The 18,931-nt window shown below is 38.5% G+C and overlaps 1 protein-coding gene across 5 annotated transcripts in view; it reads left to right on the plus strand.

Annotated features, from left to right (window-relative positions):
* Window positions 1–18,931, plus strand: part of ABCC4 (ATP binding cassette subfamily C member 4 (PEL blood group)) — a 151,669-nt gene that overhangs the window by 110,253 nt on the left and 22,485 nt on the right. For 4 of the 5 annotated variants that reach the window (XM_083820072.1, XM_083820073.1, XM_083820071.1 and 1 more), the window contains 5 exons: window positions 334–525; window positions 4,891–5,046; window positions 9,257–9,346; window positions 9,790–9,962; window positions 16,992–17,097. In XM_083820072.1, coding sequence (XP_083676198.1) covers window positions 334–525; window positions 4,891–5,046; window positions 9,257–9,346; window positions 9,790–9,962; window positions 16,992–17,097 — 717 coding nt within the window. Of the gene's footprint in view, window positions 1–333; window positions 526–4,890; window positions 5,047–9,256; window positions 9,347–9,789; window positions 9,963–10,604; window positions 11,325–16,991; window positions 17,098–18,931 lie in introns of those variants that run through there. The other variant, XM_083820074.1, reaches the window with a different exon arrangement.

The following is an 18,931-nucleotide window of genomic DNA, read 5'->3' on the forward strand; positions in this document are numbered from 1 at the left end:
AAATTTCTTAACAATTATGCACATACTTAAAATTGTAATTTATCCCACTGATTAGAAATTCATGGTTATGTGTGGATTTATGTATCATGATAGATTGGAGTCTGTAGTAAGACATGAAATTCATTCTTTCTTTTCCTTCAGTAGTATAAAGTAAGTATAGGACAGTACCAAGCAGTTCTATCTGTACCTGAAAGAAAAACTCTGGAAAAATTTACATTGAATCTTTACTGTCAAAATCCATGTACATACATACATATATATATGTATGTATGTATGCAGCGTATGTGCAATAAACTGAAATTTGTAGATACTTGTCTTCTTTCTTCCCCTTAGATGATATCAGTAGAAAGAGTAATGGAATACACAGATCTTGAAAAAGAAGCCCCTTGGGAAACCAACAAGCACCCACCACCTGAATGGCCGAGTCAAGGAATGATAGCATTTGAAAATGTTAACTTCACTTACAGTCTAGATGGACCTTTGGTGTTAAGGCATTTGTCTGTTGTAATTAAACCAAAAGAAAAGGTATGTATATGGCTGTCTTTGCCTATTACAGAAATTAAGCAAATATGATCATTGAAAAGAAACTGTTATAAAAATACATTATAAAAGAAATGGATGTTAGGAAATCAGATAAGTGATATTTTAAAAAATAAGTCGTAGTCATATTTAATAACAGAAGTTGGAGCCTATTGATTTCCTGTAAATGTAGCATAAATGCATCTGTGAACATGACATTTCTATGTATCAAAACAAAGGGTTAAACATTCAATAACTTTCTGATAAAATTTGGGTTTCATCAAAAAGTGGCAGACATTCAAAATACCAACAAAACCCCAAGTGTTTGTTCAAATCCAAAGCAAATGGAGCTGCATTAGGAAATCGGGAATTCAGTAGAGGAAACATACATGGAATGAAGGATGTCAGCACACAAGGTGAGCAGAGACAATTGAAAATGAGGAATGTACATGTTCTTGCACAGAGCCCAGAATGGAAGAGAGAAGAAAGAAACACAAATCAGTTGCATAACTTTAGAATTGAGGATTTTATTTCATTTCCTTTCGGCTACCAATCCAATTAACTGTTGCCGTTAATTAGATTGGTAGCCAAAAGAAACATAGAAATAAAATTCTTCCTCCTCTGCAAATTTGACTCTTCGTCCCCAGTTTTGACACTATCCCAATTGTAAGAGTGTTGCAGGGAAGGTCTCCCCCACGGACAAAATTAAATTAGAGCCCTGCAGTGTTAATTCATGCTTTGCTACATTTCAAATGCACATGTACAACTTTGATTAGGATATCTTCCCTAGGAGGGTGGTTCAGCTCTCTACAATCATTGCCCGGGCCTCGCTTGTAACATGCTTTTCCATTCAGTCCCAAACCTGTTTCATTCCTCAAGTGGGCCTTTTTAATAACATGCATGTTACAAGAATTCAACCCAACTTTGCTTCATGGAATTAGGTATGGACGAGTTAAGAACGGTGTTTAAGAAGAAGAACTAAAGAGATGTTTATCTGCTGTCTACTTTTCTTGCCTATGGGCCATCTCTTCAGCTGTTATATATCACTCTAATGTAATAGCAGACAAGAAGGTTTACATTTCTTAGTGAGAGACGGAAATAAAATAATAATAATAAAAAAGAAAACGGAAGCAAGGGATATTAACAATGTCTTATTCAGTCCTTGGTGGGGGCAGGAGGAGGAGGGATGACTGGGGGTATTTATTTTTGCTGAGTGGTTATGCTGTGGTTTTGTCATCCTGAAGTGAATTTGTCCAGCTTGAAACTATTGCCAAGAATTTCATGTTTGTTTTCTATGATGTTTTGCACAATACTGCAGTAGACTGCCACTGTGTAAAATAAATCTCCCAAGCATCTGTGCCCCTTATATTGTTTTTAATTATGGAGAAATGTCTCTTCTGAACCAGGTTTCCAGATGCGCTGGGGGTTTCTGCCCATGTGGCTCTCAGTGAGAACTGTTGTGCCAGCTTAAACCCCTGGCTATTTCAGACTTCTGGTGGCTGCAGTGCCTCTGATGGAACGAGTGAATTTAAACTTCTGCCTAGTTGTAGTTTTTCCTATAACTGACCCAGCACCAAGTCTGTGAGGCTGTAGGTGGAGTAAGAATGGAGGAGATAACTTCTAAGGGATCACTTATGGATTACGGTGCCTTTACAGCTGCCACCTAAGCTGCACGTTTAGTATCTCCATACAGTCAAAGCAGGTTTGGAAGGTCCTTCTGTTGAACCATCTTTGCTAACCTAGCATGGTCTGCCTGAGGCAGACCAGAGGGTGCTCATGCAAGGAGCTCTTCCAGCAGCCAGCTGTGATTAACCTCTTCAGCCTGGTGTAGCTGAAGCAGAAGGTTAGCATGTGCAGCCTTGATTTTTAAAGTCCAGTCTTTGTTTTAGGGGGTTTAGGTGAATTCAACAACTTACGAATGAGTATGGACTAACACTGTTAAATACACCTTGCCCCAACAGATCCTAAATCTGAGGATGTGGCTACATGAAAAAAGTTAGGAGGGGTGAGGGTCTAGATTTACGGCATGGCAGCTGTTCACGCAGATACTCAGGGAGGTTGCCTGAGGGGTAACAAGGGCAGTTTGAGAGGAGTAGCTGACGTGCTGTAAATCTCACTCTCATTTTTTGTTCAGCTCCACTTTGAAGTACAAGTGACATTTGAGTAATGATGAGTCCAGTATAGCAGGTGTACTCTCGTGTATACACATGGTGTACATCGGGCTACAAAATTGTGCCCAGATGATTCCTGTTAGGCGGCTGGAACTTCTATTTTGCAGACCGTCCTTGTGTTTGCACTGGTTATGAACAGAGACCTCAGAAGAATACAATGTATATTAAAAAAAAAAGTGTATAGGGAGAGCTGTTTCAAATTCATGTCAATTTTCAGCAGCCTGTAGTCAATTGGACCAAAAATACAAATAGATTCTTCTAAATACTGAAGAGCACAGTCCTTTCATTGGATGCCAAACTGAAAGTGGGATTTTGACAATATGCAGAGCAGCTGCATTTTTATTTTAAGTATCAATTTTTTATGTTTTTCTTTATGTTCTTAATACAATACTTTATATCACTGACATTTACAGAAAAACAATTGAACTTTTGTTTTCATAACTCTGTATGTCTGTATCCATTCAGCATTTTCTTTTTCAGCTGTAGTGTAACTGTTCATAACTATTTTTCCTTTGTTTCGTATCATTTGGTTTGACATCACTTAGAATACAAGATATTTTATAATTTATTGTAACAGATTTGCTTATATTGTGCAGTATCTTTACTAATAAGCACTGTATAAATGTTAGTTTATGTACAATTGTACAATAATGAATTTTTGGATGAAACTGTTAAAGCAGAAAATAGAAGTAGGAAATGCTGTTTAGATCATGCAGTGTAAGTTGCTCCTTGTAGTATACCTTTTTAGTGTTTTGTATATTTTTGCTCAAATGTGGGCACTGCTGCTATATCTGGGGTCAGTGTCTCTGGCTATTAGAAAGTTTTTCCTTGCTCTTCAATGTAATGTTTCCTATGCTTAATTTCATTCCAGCAGTCATTACTGCATACATCTGAGTCTCAGGCAGTGGGTAATTCCCTCTGGTGTCTGTACGTATATTCATGAAGGTTTTCATGTTTCTTCCTCCTTTCTGCACCCAAATCGCTTCGCCAGGCTATATTGTACATGTTTAATCCTCATAAATCCTTCCTCGTAAAATCAGTATCTCCAACCCATATTAATTTTATGTTGCACTTCTCTGAACTCTTTCCAGTAGGTTGATTTCTTTCTGGAAATGTAGCAATTAGAACTGAGTACAGGAAATAACAAATCCTGCCAAATCAGATCTGTATAGAGAGCTACACCCATCACCTTCTATGATACAATTGATTACTGTACGTTGTTTTCTCTAAGAATCCCTCACCTGAAGACAACATTTAAAAAAAAAAAAAGAATTTGATGTTCAAGTAGTGTTTAATCACCACTAATTATATGTCTCCTCTTACTTATTAATGGCCTTACTTTCTCCTAAGTCTTGATTTTATATAAGTATTTGTAGATTTTACCCCTTGTCATTAAAGTTAGCAATCCCATATTTTGTGTTGTCTCTACCTCTGTTCTCTGAAAGCATTATTTTTTCACGTTGCACACAGTTTCTTATTTTTCCTTGGGGAACCTATAGAAGCCTGAATCACTATGATTTTATTATTCACTGTTTCACGTGTTTAGACAAGAATTTCAGCTTGCCCACGCAGTCTTGTAGTTTCAATGCTCGTATCCTCACCGCTGAAGCTATCTGAAGCATGAATACTGTTTATAATCCTACTGCTAGCTTTAGCTTTATTTTGGCTCTAGAGCTTGACTACTTTACAGAACTTCACCTTAACCATACTAAGCAAAATCAGTCTTAGTTATGTAAATTGGGAATAGCACTCATAAATTACTCCTGAAATGCTTTGTAAGAGTCCTTTTTTGGATTGAGAAGTGGATGCATGCCTGAAGTGATTTGCCTAATGTCAAAGAGCAAACGAGGTTTAGTGTAAAATTGGCTAGCTTGAATCACATTACTCTACTCACTGAGCTCCTTTATCTTGTTTATACAATAAAACACAACACCTTAAGAGAAAATCTTTGTTAGGAAAATATTTCTTTCACCTTTGAATGATATGATCCAAGAAATCACTGAGGATCCAATTGTCACCTGAATCCCAGCTGATTTGGGGGGGAGGTTTTTTCCTCATGAAAAAAAATGCTAATTATAAAGTAGTTTTATTTGGTGCTTGTTCTATTATAAATCCTGTGATGTTGTAAACTATTGCTTGACATATTAATTTATCCTGCAAGGCTCTTGGTTTAATTGTACAAGCTTGGTTTGTTCTGTAGGTTGGAATTGTGGGAAGAACAGGAGCTGGGAAGAGCTCTCTTATAGCAGCCCTCTTTCGGTTGGCTGAACCTGAAGGAAGAATCTGGATTGATAAGTACTTGACATCAGAGCTAGGCCTCCATGACTTAAGGAAGAAAATTTCAATTATACCTCAGGTAAGAAACTGACTTTGCTGTAAACATTTTTCCTATAGCCCTGTAGTATTTAAAATGCTTTGCCAGGATATGTTCCACATGCACCCCTGTATTCAGTAGATGGAGAAACTTCTGCAAGGCATTATTCTGAGAGGGTGGTTGGGCACTGGAACAGGCTCCCCAGGAAAGCGATCATGGCACCAAGCCTGGCAGAGCTCAAAAAGCGTATGGACATCACTCGCAAACATATGGTTTGATTTTTAGGTGGTTCTGTGTGGAGCCAGGAGTTGGACTGCGTGATCCTTGTGGATCCCTTCCAACTCAGGATATTCTGTGGTTCTCTGATTCTTATTTGAACAAAGTCTTGATTATTTTAAGATAAATGGAATCAGCTTTTGGGACTGGAAGGTTTTCTTCCTAGTTTTGTTCCCTATCTATTCCTCTGGAATAAGTGCAAATGTATGTTAGCAGTATTCTGTCCTCCGTGGCTGGGAATGAGCAAAGAAAATCTGGTTGGAATACACCAAGCTTCAGCAATCCTCTGAAAGGATCTCCAAAGTTGATCCTTTGGCAGAAACTACCTGATGCATTGCTGAGGCTTTCTTAATAAGGGACTTTATAGGGACACATTCACCTCTGTAGTCACCCCTGTACAAAGTGACTGAGCCTAGATCTTGAAAGAGCAAATGTGCCGACTGGAAGTGAGCTAACAGCCTTTCCATTAGAGGGAGAGGGCTGAGCAGGGGAAGGGAGAAAGATGAGTCATTATGACCTATAAATAATAACTTGGTGATCTTCAGAAGCTGAATGCAGGAAAGGCTGCAAGGAAGGAAAAAAATAAGACAATATTGGGAATGGCCTCATCTCTGATGTTGGAACAGAAGAATGAATGTTCCAGGAAGTCCCGTAGACCAGAAGTGTGTTGTCTTCTGTTGTCTGCCTTTCAAATGAGACAATGAACCAGAGAAGGGTTGTGTATAACCTCAAAACTTCCTGAACGCAGAGCCTGTGCGGGTTGCCATGTTTCATGAGGGCTCTGATCTCTCCTGTGATCCTCCCTCCCTCTCCAGTGGAGAGTAAAAGAAGAGGGAAAAGCTTATATGTTGGAAATACAAAGTCATCTTTCTGGCAAATAATTCATCTCAGTTGTTCTAGCAGGTAGATAGAACAGTGGGCTGGAAATCAGAGGAATTCATTTGCCGTGTTTAGCATTAATTCTCAGATCTCTGTATTTTATTACAGGAGCTGTATTTAGAATCCTTTGACCATTTTTGTATTTGAATGTTTGCTAGTCTGTTGGCAGGATGGCATTCAGAGTGTTTATATTACTTTCTTTAAATTGAGAATCTGATAAAAATGGTAACGAACAGTGGTTCTGAGCCTCCCTGCTTACCAGCCTTTTTTCTTCGTCCTTTCCAAAGAGCAGGAGTCAGAAGGTAGATATGCTATTATTAAAAAATAATAATAATAATAAAATAAAATAGAAGGCCAACAAACAAACAAAAAAAGAACACCACTCCCCCAACATTTGGATTGCTGCCTTATGCAGGCTGCCATTTTGTTTCTGCATGCTGAGGTATTTGTTTATGCATGACAGAGGTACCCAGTGGAAATAGTCACCTTTTCATATCTAAAGAGAACTTTATGTGGATTTTTTTCTTTTTTCTTGTTTTTTCTTTTTACACTCGTGCACAATGTTCTTTTCTCCTGAAAATAGATGATCATCAGTTCATTCAAGGTCTACAGCTTTATCAAAGCCCTACCTGTAGCTATTGCAGGTGATTTCTACATTTGGAAGCATTCAACCCAGTTGAATAAAATAGTGCTGACAGGAAAGCTGCTGGTCAAATACAGTTTCTACACACTGAGTGAAGCAGATGCTCAAAGTTCACTATTTAATTATATGTGGTGGTTTGTTTTTTCAAACATTGGTTTATCCCATGGTTATAAAACTTAATTTAATCCAGTAGAAGATTGTGATAGGACTTTTGTCATGGTCTCAAAGGGTTTTAATTATCTGAAGGGTAGCAGGTAGCATTTCTTTTCCACATAAGGTTGGACTTGTTTTTACCAAAAATATGTGAAACAATGAAGTGGTGGTGGTAGGAAGAGGAGGAAGGTTTGGAATAAGGTTTATACTACACTAAGTTGAGTGATAAGCATTGCCTTTGTAGTGCATTAATAACAGTAATGTCAATAATAGAAATAGTCATGTAACATCAGGCAGTTATGTGGGAATCCTAAAAAAAAAAAAAAAAAAAAAAAAAGAGGGAGAGATATTCATTAAAATTATAACATAAGGCACGCGAAACCAACCCATTCCTAGAGTGATGAGTCAAGACTGATGTTTTCTTATATGTAAGCTTAAATACATACCTGGAGAAATAAAAATGTGCTTAGGCTTCTAATTGCTTGCTTGGATAGAGCTGTGTGAAGGCTGTGTTTGTAAATCTTTTCTATGCAAATGTTGTCTGCCTCCCTGACTGCAAGCATTTTTACAACAATTATTTACAGGTTTGTCTTATTACTTTCCTCTCATAAACCAGACTATTTTAAATAATAATCTGTGTCAGAAATGATAATTAAAAAATATCCTTATCTACTGTTGCAGTACATGTCTGTTGTTAGGACTTTTATAACAGTTATGAACACTTTATAAATTCAGTTGCTTATTTTACCAACCTATAAAAATAGATTGAAAAGGAAAATAAACCTAACAATACCTTCAAAAACACACCAAGTGGTGTATTAAAATAGTTATTGTTAAACAAATTACTTTCTAGTTTTTTTTGAAAAAAAATGTTGTTTAGCCTGCTAATGTTTTTATTAAATCCTTTTGTTCATTCAACAGGTTTTTAGTGACATGTTTTGCCAACGCAACAGATACTTTCAAATAATTGGCGTGCCATGTCAAGAAAGGAATATGTTCTTTTACACTACTTTTGGCATGTTCTGTGTTAGTTAATCCTTTTATACCACTCAGAATAGTTTGGATGTGAAGACAATAAGTTAAGGTAGAAATTCTGTTCTGATTTGTTGCTGCCATTTGGAGCCGGCCATCACTAGGTTTAGGTGGGATGTCAATCAAGACAGAGGGTAGTCTCAGAGTAAGCTGAAATTACCAAATACAACTTTAAACATTCTTTAGGAGAAAAACAAAACAAAACATTTTGCATAAGATTTCTCCAATTTAAACAAGACTCTGATAACATAGTCTCCATTTATCATTAGCACTATTACAGCTTTTGGTTTATTGTTGTCTTTGTGTAGTATAAAGAGGAGTTTATTGTGTCAGTACATGACTCTCTGGTCTGTCAAGTCACCTTAGTGATTACTGACCTGTTGCTTAGGGAATGCTGGACCAAAAGCCATCTTCCCACTTCTCAAACAGTACATTTTTCAGTGTGCATTGATTTCTGCCAGTTTTTGCCAGCCTGCCATCTGTTACTGGTCTGAATGAGAACAATGTCTGCTTCAACCGCAGGTAAACCCACACTGGTACCTGAACTGGGTGACTGTACTGATTTGACTCCCTAGTTTATTTTGAATGAGCCCAACAATACTCCAGATCTCGATAAGCTTGGTGTAATGCTGAAGGCATATAGATGAACTTATGTGGGAGTGTAAGTTATACATTTACACGTATAGATTTAAACATTGCACTGAAATGGCGAAATTTGTTTCTTTTAGGCTCTGTTGTTAAAATTGAAGGGTTTTTATGGTACAAAATGAAGAATTTAAGAAAAAAAAAGGAAATGAAGATGGCACTGAGCAATTGAATTCCCCTCTTGTTTTATTTAGTGTAAACACAAATTTTCAAAACTGCCCAGACATAATTTAGGAGCGTGACCCCATTGACAGCAGCAGTTTCTGGTTTTTATTAACAATACCAGGATAGCAGTGATTGCATGTAAGTATATATATATAGCTTGTGGCATCAAAACAGTGGGATGTAAATGCCCACTTGAGTACCGACATAACTGTGTACTGTAATCTGCAAATAGACCTGCCCTGTTTGGGAAATCAGCTCCACATAGGGTGGCCAGACACTTGACTCCCCCCCTCTCTTTTCAGTGTGCTAAATACCCTTCTGCATTTCATAAAAGATAGCTTGCTGTAGGATGTTTCTGTGTTATTGTTGACGTAGGTTAGTTCTGATTATTTTATTAGCTTACCTATTGTGATATAAAACCTGTGTTTATAACAGAATGCTAATTTTATTGGGTTTTAGGAGCCTGTTTTATTCACTGGAACTATGAGGAAAAACTTAGACCCTTTCAATGAATACACTGATGAAGATCTGTGGAATGCCTTGGAAGAGGTGACTTACTAAATCTGTATTTACAAGCCAAATAACACCATTATGCTTGTGTGCATTGGGTTTTAGATGTTTTCATGAGGCTTGTTAAGGGCATAGAAAAAAAATAGAGCGTTGTGTGAGTGTTTGTAAATGTGTGCGTTTGTGCATGTGTGTGTAGACATGTATATTGTTATAAAAGTCTTTTATGAAAAAATTATCCCTTGGGATGATGTTTCGGTTACATTTTGATTCATATCTTAGTTTTAATGAACATTAATAGATTCTTAACAATATGCTTTTTTAGAATTCTAATAACTGACACACTGTAATCCAACTTGGCACTTAGTCATTTTATGTCAGAATATAAAAGGTAAACCTTGCATAGTTATTGTTGTGTCATCAAACGTACAATAGCTGATTTAAAAGGGAGTTACTCATCCTACAATATGTTGACATGTCAACAGGTGCAACTGAAGGAGGTTGTGGAAGATCTGCCTAATAAAATGGAGACACAGCTGGCAGAATCTGGGTCTAATTTTAGTGTTGGTCAGAGACAGCTGGTATGTCTTGCCAGAGCGGTTCTAAAAAAAAATCGGATCCTTATCATTGATGAAGCAACAGCAAATGTGGACCCAAGGTAAAAACAAAATGTCATGCTAAGATGAGCTGGTTTTCTTCGGTATGATTACCCGTGCTGTAGAGATGAACTTAAATACTTTGTATTTCGTGTAGTTCATATTGCTGTTCTATGTTTTCCACAATCCTATCATAACTGTCTGTTCATATTGGGGTGGCTCAGCTTCGTGTCCAGAACAGATGATATAAGCTGGATATGTGCCCAGAATATCCCTGATTTCAGTGTGGAATAGGAAGATTAATATTCCAAATGTATTCGTCCTGCAGCCATCAACAAGAACTTCCCTGGAAATGCAGATCAGTAACATCAGAATAGCCTTGAAACTAAGTTGAGTTCTGTTGATTACAGGAGGAAATGTCTCTGCAAAAATAATGAATAATAATAAAAAAAAAATCTACCCCTTTCCTCTCTCTTCCACCCCCCAAAAAATGCAAAATTAGAAGGGTAACAAGTGGTTGTAAGCAAAACCATGTGGTTATGAGATGCTGTCCCCTCAGATGGCTCAGATACAAATGTAGATAAAATAGGGGGGAACACGTAAGCTATCCTAAAGACCACAGCAATTGCAAAACAGATTTGGAGGTGTCTAAAGCTAGAGGAGGTACTAATTTATCATTCTTTATTTTGTCTTGTATAACGCAGACCAGCAGAACTTTCCTGAATTCATTCCTGTTTGAACTAGAGTGTACTTCTAGAAGAACATCCAACCTCAATAGAAAAAAATTTCAATGACAACCCTTGTTAAATTGTTCCAATAGCTAAGTACCCCCACTGTTAATTTTTGAAACATTTGAAACGCTGGTGGAAATATTTTGGAAACAATACTGCAAACGTACTGCATCAATTAGTCTGAGCTGAATATATAGTTCCAACAAACTATGGCTTGAGGGAGAACTCAAAGTCCAAAGAGGACAATAACACAGCAAGTCTCTCAAACAGATGCATTAAGGATTTTGTATGTCATCTGGGCGTGACTCATTTTTATAACATCTTGGGGGAGAAGTGGTGCCACTAGGGTAGCTTTGCAGTTCAGCTAGCAGTGTATTTCTAAAACCTTTAGAGAAGTGTTTTCCCTTCTCAGAGGTTCTTTCTTTTTTTTTTTTTTTTACTTTTTTTTTTTCTTTTTTGACTATTAGTTTATTTTTGTCTAAGCACTGATAGATTAACTGTGATTAATCATAGCTGTGGAAATTTAATACCATCTTACTCATCCTCCCTATTTTGGCATCTAACGTGTGTGTTCTCAACTTGCACTATCCATTTAATTGATCTTGATTAATGTGCGCTGCAATATATATTATAATAAGGTAAATGTTTGTTTGTATCAACTCTAGGCATAACAATAAAAATAATAACTTGGAACTTCTCCTTTGAATTCAGTTTGCATTACAGTCATTATTACCTTTTCCTTAATGTGTTGCTAAAACTAGAGCAAAGTATTTTTCAGCTGTGCAATCTGATAGGACGTTCATCAGGAAATGCTGATGTATGTTGCTTAACTGAGCAGTTGGGGAGGCATTTTTGGCATGTAAAGAAAACCTCCTCCTCTTCTGATGCACAACCCCCATACCTGGCACCCTTGTCTCTAGCCTGGCGGCAAGCACACATCATATCAAGCACCTGGGATAGGAAACCATGGGGAGCTGCCGCCGGCTCTGGAGATACTGTTTCTGTTGTTCTGGCTCTTGATCTCTTTACCTCAACCGCTGCTGCAACCATGTCCCTCCTTCAATTCAACCTGGAAGCAAATGTGAGAAGCCAGGGTTTGAGGGTGGGAGGAGGAGAGGGATGGGTGAGATGGCATGAGGCAGTGGATATGACATTTCCCTGGGCCGAGAGACTCTTCACCATGGTTCTCCAGCTTGGCTAGGCCATTCTTGTTTGCTGTTGAGTGAAGCCGAGCAAATGAATAAAAGGAAGGAATTTGGAGTGCATCTTTCTCCCTCCTTTCTACGTCTTCCAGCTCCCATAAGTACCCTTATTATCTCCTCATAGCTACTGGCTGCTCTGCATGCTGCAGGGTTGTCAGAGCTGTTCTAAGGGAGAGGAGGAGCTTGCCATAAAGAAGGTTCTCCTAAGTCAGACTGCTCGCATGTTGTATGCGATGACTGACAGGCATTTAATTTGATGTTATCTTTTTGGTCCTGAAGCCAGAATTCTTATCCCTAAGAATGGAATAATTTTATAGCAGTTAAGTGATTCTGGAAAGTTGTGTGAAAGCTGGAGTAGAAGAGCTGAAAAGTCTTTCTGTAGTTACTTCGGTGGTATATTGAAACAAAATCCCTAGTAACTGAGGCTTTTTCTTTTTTTTCTTCTTTTTTTTCTTTTTTTTTTTCCTTTAATACTAAGTTCAGTGCACTCTGTGTACCGAGTACAGTAATATTTATTAACTTGTATTTTTACTACTTGTAGAGGACACAACCTTTTAGGGCCAGTCCACCGTCACATTTTTACACTGTTTGTTTATTGACGGTGGTTAAAAACAGTCATTGCACATAGTTCAGTTCATTAGTCGGTTTAACCTTGTAAGGTTTAACTTTCTGTTGCATCTAATTGGTATCTGTACTCGTTTCTCTTTTGGAGAAGTTATCATCAAGTGTTGCTTTCTCCGAGGCCACTCAGGAATAGTGTAGTGAGAGATATGCTTCCAGGACAATCCCAGGAGGACATTAAGCTGAAGATAATGACTTATCCAATGTTTCTTTCAAGCGGCTCAGTTGCTTTACACTCAGACTGTATTTATTCTTGCTCTTCAGCCGGTTTTCTTTTTACACAATCAACTAATTCAGGATATACCAGATCTTGGGTTGCTGTGAAACCTGCTCTTAGATCCCCAATCCATGGTGCCAGTGGGACAGCCATACCACCATTTTGTGCTTTCTTATTGTATTGTTCTTTGTAATGGGGAGTATCGTGGTTCCCATTTTCATATTATCAGATTAGGGTTGAGCTTTTGTCATCCAGCAGCCCTGGTTTGGTATTCAGGTTGTCTCTTTGGTTTATAATGTGCCTGAAAGATTATGGGGTTTGATCCACTGAAGTGGACGATGGAATCCCTTGGCACTTGCTTGGCCATTTCATCAGTGTGGGTTGGCAGCCTAAAGGTGCCTACAATCTATGCCCTCAAAAAAGGACAGAAGTTCTGCTTCCTTTGGCACTTTTCTGGAGGGTAGACAGCTCTAACTGGCATGTAACATAGTCTCTGCACCCTGTCAGCACTTATTCTGCATGCAGTTCCATTTCATAGTTAGTCTTAGATTTTCTTGCCTTTCCTACCTTCTCTCCAAGGTACTCTGGAGGTTACTGATAGGGCTTCTGCCTGCCTTCCTAAAAACTATACTTCAAGATCGACCATGAACCTGAGAGAGGATCTGGTCTGGGTCTGCCAGTGGAGATACCTACATGAGATTTCATACTATGATATTTGAAGATTGAGCTGTATTGTCTTTTTGTGATGATAGTCTCATTTTAGAACGTTTGTCACATCCACAATACGACCAGCAGTTCCTTGTGAGGGATAAGTATATTCAAGAAATATTTGTTTAAGATAATAGATTGATAGTATCTGTAAAAGAATGAGAAATGTTTTCAATTGTAAATGCAGGAAGGGATGGTGCTATAAGGAATGCATGTATTAAAGGCAGGTATAATAAATGAATATAGAGAACAGAGATGTTCAAGGAGTATGCATTCTCCTGAGATAACAGTAGGAATAACCTGAGAGTTGAAAATTGTTTTGAGCTCTTTTAAAAGTTATTTTCAAAATTCCTGAGCAAGCTACAATTCTCTGTGCTCCTCAGTAGCTCTGCAGGAAACGTCACCTTGAGCTTGACTATAGGGAAAGAAAAAGGTTTTCTTTACATTATTCCAGGTAGTATTGAAGCTTTTGTTTCCATTTTTCTATTCAGTGTAGACTATCTCTAACCATTGCAGAGAATGCTGTCTATATAAGCCTCTTCCCTACTGAGTGTTATCATGTGTGGCCCTGATTTTCTCTGTTGAAATAAATAGTAGCCAGGTCATTGAGGTAGTGCTGAGAAGACAGCAAAAAATATATATGTGCGTTAACAATGGGGTGAAAGCACTGGTATTGCAGTGATCTGAACCATACAGATGCTAGTGGAGTGTTAAGGATGCACAACTTCCTTTCCTTAAGGAGACTGTTAACACACAGGGCTGAAGAAATCTGTCATGACTTCTCCTCCTGTCCCTTTCCCTGATTGCACAGCGGCCTTGGTTCAAAAGCAGGAGTTGTGAAACACATACCTCCCACCATGTTCTTTGGTTGCAGAATTACAGGATGGTTGCGGTTGGAAGGCACCTCTGGAGGCCATCTGGTCTAACCCCAGCTCAAGCAGGGCCACTTAGAGCAGGTTGCCCAGGACCATGTCCAGGTGGCTTTTGAAGATCTCCAAGGAGGGAGATTCTCCTACCTCTCTGGGTGACCTGTTCCAGTGCTCAGTCACCTGCACAGTTGAAAAAAACAAGTGTTTCTTGATATTCTGATGGAGCCTCCTGTGTTGCAGTTTGTGCCTTTTGCCTCGTCCTGTCACAGGGCACCCTAAAAAGAGCCTGGCTCCATCTTTGCACCCTCCCTTCAGGTATATGCAGATACTGATAGGATCCTGCCCTGAGCCCTCTCTTCTCCAGGCCAAACAGTCCCATCTCTCTCAGCCATAGGAGAGATGCTCCAGTCCTTTAGTCATCTTTATGCTCCTTTGTTGGACTCTTAGCAGGATGTCCATGTCTCTCTTGTGCTGGGGAACCCAGAACTTGACACAAGTACTGCAGGTGTGGCCTCACCAGCCCTGAGCAGAGAAGGATTTTCCTAAATCTTTCCTGTCTCTTCTCTTAGGAAGTAGGAGCATAAAGACCAGGCTATCTCAGACTGAGACCAAGAACCTGGTCCTCTCATTTCCTTAGTGAGCGTTGTTGCTAATAAGTTGTTAGCAGTAGATACAGGAGATGGTCAAGGAAAGAGTCTGCTAGATTCCAAACCTGTCCGGTGGTCCAGGCTGCACTAAGAATTTAGGCAAAGACTGAATTCCTGTCTAAAGAATCATCTCCAGCTCATGACAGAGTTTAAATGTTTCTATCCCCAGTAAGCTTTCACGGGAACTCTTACTTAACTGTTTGTCTTCCTTCTCCCTGATGATTTATCCTGTCATCTGCAGTGATCTGTCTTTTCCTTTGTCATGCCAATTGCTTCAACAGTTTGTAACAGAAGTTCTGATCAGTCCTTAGAAGCACAAAGTTGTGCTTTCTGCTGTAGAAACTTAGTGGTTACTCCATTTCTCCAAGTCATCCTGTTCTTCCAAAGTTATATTTGTCCCCTTTTTATTGTTAGTGCCTCCTGACGTAGTGGCAACAGAACAATTCTTCTTGCTTAACTAATGAGGCAATGTCAAATATTTATCATGTACAGACAGATTCACTGTAGAGTACTATTTCTATCTAAAAAATCATAATTTGTCACAGGAAGACATGCTTTGCTTGAATCTTCGTTCTATTGTATTTGATTTTCAGGTTACTTTTAACAGTTTGAGGCTTTGCAAGCAGCTGCTTGAAGCTAACATGGCTCCCTGAACATATCAGTTTATGCAAATGTATCTCCTTTGTCTTGTTTTAACTCTATGTACAGCATTTATTATTCTCCAGTCATTATATAAAAGTGCAATATATTGTTTCAGTAGAAATCCTGGAAATGAGACCCGTGCCTTCACACACCTCAATTCTAAGCTGCAGCTTCCCTGGTCCCATTAACCCCAGTATATTTTGAACTGTTTGTGTCTTCCTTTTATCTTGGAAAAGAATTTTAACTTCTGTACCTGCATTCCCACACTGCCTTTTTCTCCACTGTTGCCACTCATCATTTTTTTGATGGGTGACGCACAATATTTGCATAGTCACCTGGCCTGGCTTTGTGTCCAGGTTGGGAACTAAGGCTTCCTCTGCATTGTGGGCTGTCAGGTGCCTGTAGAGGGCATTCATCACCTGATGGCTGCCTATGCCAGGTGCTCTAATTCACCTTCTGGCCATTCCTTTCCTCTTTTCATTGATTCTAAAGTGGACTATGTAGATTTCCAAATTTAAGCCTTACTGCAGTGCTTTAAGTTAGGTGATGTCAATGCTTCTCCTGTACGTTTAGCTTCTTGAGTAATCTCCAGTTTTATCATTATTGCTGGTCTTTTGCCTTAGTACTTGTTTATACAACTAAAGAATATTTTAGTGTCTTTTCTATCTTTCAGTACAGTTACATTTCCTTTTCAGGGTTCTCAGCTTAACTTGTGACATTTTCACATTAACACTGTACTTCAGTGTCTGTGCTCTAGCTTAATTTTCATTCTTTACAAGTCTGATGTTTCTACCTGATACCCTTTCTTAGGTGGCTAATTCATATAGTAGGCTGAGGCTCTTAACTTGAAAGCTTTTATCCCTTTCCTTGGGTTCTGTGGCAGTTAATACTTGTAATTTATGGAGTATGACATTCTGTATTGAAGTTCTTGAGCTACTCTAAGTTGTAGTTTCATTTACCAAACAGCTCTGTGATTTAATCCCCTTTTGCAGTTGAAATCAAGAACCTTGGTTAGGGGCTGTCTTGTGTTCAATTCATTTGCAATGAAGGATATTTACTTTCACCATCTTTTCTTCATTGCTTGCACAATGTAAACTTTAAAAGAAAATGACAGTTGAATTTTGGTGTAGAAATCTGTAGGAATATCTAACCCTCCTAATAGGAATGTTGCTTCTGTAATCAAAGCCTGGGAATTTAGTCTCTTGAAGTGAAACCTATTGGTCTGCTTCCGAGAAGAAATTCTTTCCTCCTTAACCATTAGTGGATAGCTTTTGGAGCCATGTTTCATGATAAGCCTCCAAGTCATGTAATATAACGAGTGGAGGAAGCATTACCATGACTTCATAAGAATATTTCCTGATATACAGTTATGATGAAGTCATAAAACTTGCCTGTCATTCACTTACCCATGCAAGCATCTTATTTTTGTCTGCACTACTCTTTCTGTGTTTCAGAACAGATGAGTTCATTCAAAAGACGATCCGTGAAAAGTTTGCTCAGTGCACAGTGCTGACCATTGCACACCGCTTGAACACCATTATCGACAGCGACCGGATTATGGTAAGACTTAATTGCTTAAATTCTTCATTTTTCTTTTACTGAAAGTGAATAATTGTATTTATTCAGCTAACTTTTGATCCAGAAATGGGCAGGAGTTTGTTGTATTTTGGACTTATCCTACTTATCCTACTTACTGTGATTGGCAAATCATAAAACTGTAGAAGTAATGACCTGAAAAGACTGCTTACATTTTCTGGCTCTGTGGTTTCCAACCTGCGAGGCATAAACACATTGTAGGTAAGGTGCACCAGCAGACTTGAGCAAATAAGCTCTGCCAGTAGTAGTGAGGACACACCCAAGTGGCTCTGGACAGAGTCAGCTGGATTCAGTCAGGTTTATTAATTCAGTCTCGGTGGGCTGAGGGAGGCAGTGACAATAGTTAGTGGTGTGGGATGTGTGAGAAGGAAGTGGTAGAGGTTCTGGGGCAGGAGACGTGGTGGTAAGGAGGCAGCAGCTGCCCTGGGGCAAGGGTGGTGGTGGAAGAAGTGGAACTAGACTGGTGAGGTAATGAACATGGCCAGCTTTCTAAAGCAAGGTTCAAACAGAAAAGATGAAGCACTACCAATCCAGCAGCCTCTGCCATCTTTGTTCCCAACAGAGCAGTGATACTCTCTGCCACTGTGAAACCCTCTCTCTGCCATCATGCCTGCCCCATAATGCATTGTGCACACATAGAAAATAAAAAATTCTTGCTGATTATTTTCATAAAGGCAATGGTCTTTCATAGGCTCTCAGGAAATCGGGCTGGTTTATGTCCTTGAAATGATGTGCAGTCTGCATTTTTGAATTTTCTGCAGCAGGAACAGGAGCCCATTGGAAACATTTTCTTCACAGTCAGTTAATGAAGCGACTGACATAGTGGGCAAAGCATGTTCATGAGTGCAACTCAAATTTAGCTGTGCTTCATGCAGAAGTTACCCTTATCCTCTCAATGGTAACCCTAAAATATTTATGAAGCTTTTGTTATGTTAAAATGAAGCTTGTTAATTCTTTCAGTGCCTTTTTTTTTTCTAATTGGATGCCCAAAACATCTTAAAATCTGTGATTGAGGTACAATGGTTGCCCAAAGTATGCAAAATGAAACAATTGGATCTACTGAGGTGAGTGGTATTCTGAAGAATAGAATAGAGCAGATTGTGAACTGAGTGATCATAGTTTACGTACAAAGAGAGAAACCAGCAGAACTGCCATAATAAGTTGTATAATTGCAAGCATTTAAGGTATAATAAATAAATATTTTCTTCACTGGTGAATACCTCCCCACAAGTCTAATGGATATGTTGGTGTTCTCTACAACTAAAGTGAACAAAAGACTTGTGAGGAAACAACTGTGACCTAATTAATGGCTGTGTGTGTTTGTTAGCTGTCCAAAGGGATTTCTGTGGGTTTTGGTTCATTAACTACAATTAACATGTTATGCACAGAATACTCTTTCCATGAAGATGTTTTCTTAGTATTACCTTTAAAATCATGCAATTGAAATGAAAACTAGTTGTTCTTATGTACTGTTTTTGCTAAAATCATTTGAATAAGGCATTAAAATTGCAAATCACTCTTCTCCCCAAACGGTTTTGTATTATTGCCAATGGTATAACTACTCTGTTGAATTTTTAGAGCCAGTATCTTATTTTTGACCTTATGTTTTTTCAGTTTAGCCACTATTAAGATTCCTACTTTTTTAAAAGTCCATTTATGTTCATGCATTGTCTAATACAGTCTTCATGGAATGGCTTTGATCTCTTTAGAGTATATTAAAGAAGAGATTTCATGGAAGTATACCTTAAGAGTCCACAGTCATTAGTAACTTAAATATTTTTCATTTTTTTACATTGCT

The sequence above is a fragment of the Anser anser genome (assembly GCF_964211835.1).
Source record: "Anser anser genome assembly, chromosome: 1".
Classification (NCBI taxonomy): Eukaryota; Metazoa; Chordata; class Aves; order Anseriformes; family Anatidae; genus Anser; species Anser anser.